General features: G+C 46.0%; 1 protein-coding gene across 1 annotated transcript; it reads right to left on the reverse strand.

The window, feature by feature from the left end:
• Positions 1–3,057: 3,057 nt before the first annotated feature.
• On the reverse strand, positions 3,058–3,438 carry KCNE1 (potassium voltage-gated channel subfamily E regulatory subunit 1). The gene has a single exon (XM_030477688.1). The coding sequence runs from the start codon at positions 3,436–3,438 to the stop codon at positions 3,058–3,060; it is 381 nt and encodes a 126-aa protein (XP_030333548.1).
• Positions 3,439–3,728: the final 290 nt, after the last annotated feature.

The following is a 3,728-nucleotide window of genomic DNA, read 5'->3' on the forward strand; positions in this document are numbered from 1 at the left end:
AGGCACTCCCCGGCCAGTGAATGCTCTTTCTCCTATTACGTGAAGTCAGAGATGTGTCCCATGTCAACCATCCTGCTCGAGTCAGTGGTAATGAGAGAGGAAGTGGGAGCTGGGTTTACAAGCCCTGTAGGATACTTGGCAATGCACGCTGTAGCTTGGCTCACATTATGTATCTCCAAAACTGTTTTTACATAATCCAGAGCTATATAGAAAGGGATTTCAGAGCCTTTTTCAAGGAGTACATGAAGAAAGACCTGGCTGACTCAAGCCACTAAGACCTCTTGATATGTACTCCTGCCTCTCCTGTGATCACAGTGATCCTCTCTAGCCTTAAAAACAATCTGCATCAACAAAACATTCCCGACTGATGCCTCGTGCAGAGCCACTGGGCACCAGGTGGGCAGGAGACCTTCCTCCCTTGCTGGGGGAACACTACCCCACAGCTATTTCTCCCCTTTGCCAAGCTCATTCTTGGGAGGGGGTGCAACAAAAACCAGGCTTGCCAGCTGCTGCAGGGACTACAGTGAAAAACTGTGCCCAAAGGCTGCAGCCGGGATCACTGCACCGAACACCAGAGACAAGCTTGCCCAGGGTATTGCAAACCCCGGGAGTTTACTTGAGGTGAGGAATCTGTTCTTGACATTTTGATATTTCTCCAGATCTAGGTGTACCAAGAAATATCCCAGCACCCAGGCCCAGCTCTGGTTAATAGGGTGTAGAAAGGGGACAGATGAGTGGGTGCCTGTCAGGTGGTGTCAGCACTCTTTCTGTGAGCTTGTGAAACAGGTTAGGAGAAAAAAAAATCTGAGGCCACAAGCTTAGTCTGCAATTCATATTTTATTGCTTTGTACAAGTGAAGAAAATAGGGAAAAAAGAGAACTGCAAGGTAATGTGAAGGCCCGTGGTGGGAGTTCACAACTGCCACTGAAGGGTGATTTGTAGCCTGGTGGCACAGGAAAGCATTATGAGTAAGGCATGGTGGTTCCCTTCTTTTTTAAAATAAATAGAATGGCAGAGCTGAAAAAAAAATAAAATATTGAAGCCAACTAATGCTGCCAATCACCCTTGTCCCAAATAACTACACTGGAGCTAATACAATAAGGTGACCAGCAAGTGCCTAGACCCAAAATAGCTGAAAACACCTGGGGTAGAGGGGGAGCTGCAGGAGGGAGACCTTTTGGCAAACTTAACGTTCAAAGGTTTTAGTGTAATTAAAGACCATTTTTGATGCAAGTTGAACCATTGTCCGCAATGCGGCATGGGCCTGCCTATGGAGAACCATGAAGCAAGAGCATTTGCTCTCTCACAAGCAGAGGGAAATGTAAGTAATAAACAGACTGCATGGTGAGATCCCAAAAGAGCAGTTGCCCAAGCTGAGAAGGCAACATTTTTCCAAGGCTTGGCTTTGGTTTATATTCCTTTAGAGGAAAAACTGACTAGGATAATTAAGCTGATGGAGATTTTCCAAGCTGTTCAAGATACTGAAAATATGTATCTAGTCCTCAGCTTAATGGTAGGCACCATATAAATATCTTAAAAAAAAAAAAAAATACCCTGCAATTTTAATTGTCCTAAGTATTCTGGGAACACAATCATGGCTGGGATATTACTTTAGTGAAAGTGCAGTGCTGAAGAAGTACCTACGCATGGAAAAGGAATATGCTGTGGCTGCTATCACTTGCCCATCCAAATACTTTGGCGGCTATGTGCCTTGCCTTTGAAGTGGCTGCTCTGCATGACTTTCTTTCAAGCCTTTCCCACTTCTCTTTCCTCTCCAGTAGCTAAAAATGGGATGTGTATCTGCAGAGCAGAAATAAAACCCCCCTTCTGCCCAGACCATTGCTTCTTTGATCTCAAACGCAAAAACAGGCTTAAGGTTGGCAAGGTTGTTACTTCCAGTAACATGATGTCCAGAGGAGCCGTATTTCTCCCTTTTAACAGAGGCAGATGATAGCCACTGATACAGAAGATGAGTTCAGCTGCCACCGTGCCCCCATGGCTCAGCAGACATGGCCTGCCAAAGGAGGGTATATGGAGGCCAAGGGCAAGAAAACCTTGCTGGCACGATATCCTGTTGGATACTGCAATAGATAAACAGCTATACTGAGGGAGGTTGCTCCTGGGAGCTGGAGGAGCTGCTCATGGGCTTCAAGTCAAGCACAGGCATAAGCTGCGGCAGTGATTAAATATCAAACATCTTGTGGAACTGCTTTTCACAGAGTGGAAATTCACTTTCCACCCGAGGGCTAGCACTTAGGTCTTGTGCAATAATTAAAAGTGACTGAAACTCTCAGAACATTGCACACTTACATGGCATAGACCCTGTGGGCTGCTGAATCTTAGTGCAAGGGTGGATATTGCTGACAGGATCAACACCCATCCATGAGGAGGAAAACCGAAAGTAGCTGGCAAGACCAGTCTAGGGTACCTACTGGGAATTAGGGGCAGTCACTAAAAAGTTTCCCTCCAAAGCCAGCATTTTTCCACAGAAGTGGTTTTCAGAAAAAAATGGGATTTTTTGGTTTTTTAATTTTCGCTCAAAGAGGTGCACAATTCTGCAAGAAACAGGTAATCCACAACATTGTACAATTCATAAAATCATTATCCTATGCTGGACAAAAATGCAAATTAAATATTTCAGCTACTGTTTCTCAGAAGAAACTGGTCTTACTTGAAAATCATTGCTTAAACCAAACTTGGCAGTTAAGGCCTCTAGCTTGCATTTGATCCAGTTTGGTTTTAATTACATAGACTACTGCAAGCACTCACACTGGCAACCCCAGCAGTTGCTTTTCTCATTAGGTGAAGCTGATGAGTCCATGACACTCCCTCTGTGTGTCCCCCCTCCTCGACTTTACACTGGTTGCAACAAGGTACTGATGGCTGGGCACTTTTGCAGCACCAGGGCCATCACAGATCCGTCAGCTTCACCACGGTTATTCAACCTGACTGAGGTCAGTGCCTGCGGCTCTGCAGATGTGCAAGCAGCGAGCCTGGTTCGTACTGGGTATCAGTATGGTTGTCCCTGTGCAAAGTACAGTCCTTTCTCCCGTTTTCCTAGGAAGACTTTGCCTCAGGAATCTGTATGCTTGGCTGCTCCACGGCCAGCTGGTTTTCAAAGACGCAGCACAGCTTGTAATTTTCTATGAGCTTGGCTTGAAAATATTCTCTGTCCTTCTTATGCCAAATGTCTGTGGCAATGTAGGTGTTGTAGGGGTCGTGGGAGTTCTCCAGCCTCCTGGCACGGATGTTGGTCAGCATGACTCCCACTGTGAAGAAGCCAAAGAGGCCAATTATCAGCAGCACATAGATGATTTCCAGGTTGCTGCTGGCACTTATGGCCTGGGAAGGTGCAGAGCTATTTGTCTGCTTCAGGTAGTCTTGAAGCAGCTTGGAGAGAAGTGAATTCAGGGCTGTGTCATTAGACAGCACCAACATCTTATTTTTCTGTCCTTCACACTTCTTTCTTCCTTAATTATTAGTTTAGCTAGAAAAGAATAAAAATAAGGGACATGCCATCAGACAAAGGTACGATTCCCTCTGTCTCCTTTTACTGGCTCCTCTCCTCAGCAAGAAAGCTACCTCAGGGCCAGTGCAGAGGCTGGGTGGCTGGATGGGACTTGAGGGACCCCTTTACCTCCTGTTTCCAAGCCAGGCTAGCTAGGCTCAGTCCATCCCCCATAAATGCCTGCCTTACAACCTCCTTGGTCCTCATAGTTGGTCTGTGG

The sequence above is a fragment of the Strigops habroptila genome, chromosome 2 (genome assembly GCF_004027225.2).
Source record: "Strigops habroptila isolate Jane chromosome 2, bStrHab1.2.pri, whole genome shotgun sequence".
NCBI classification, from domain to species: Eukaryota; Metazoa; Chordata; class Aves; order Psittaciformes; family Psittacidae; genus Strigops; species Strigops habroptila.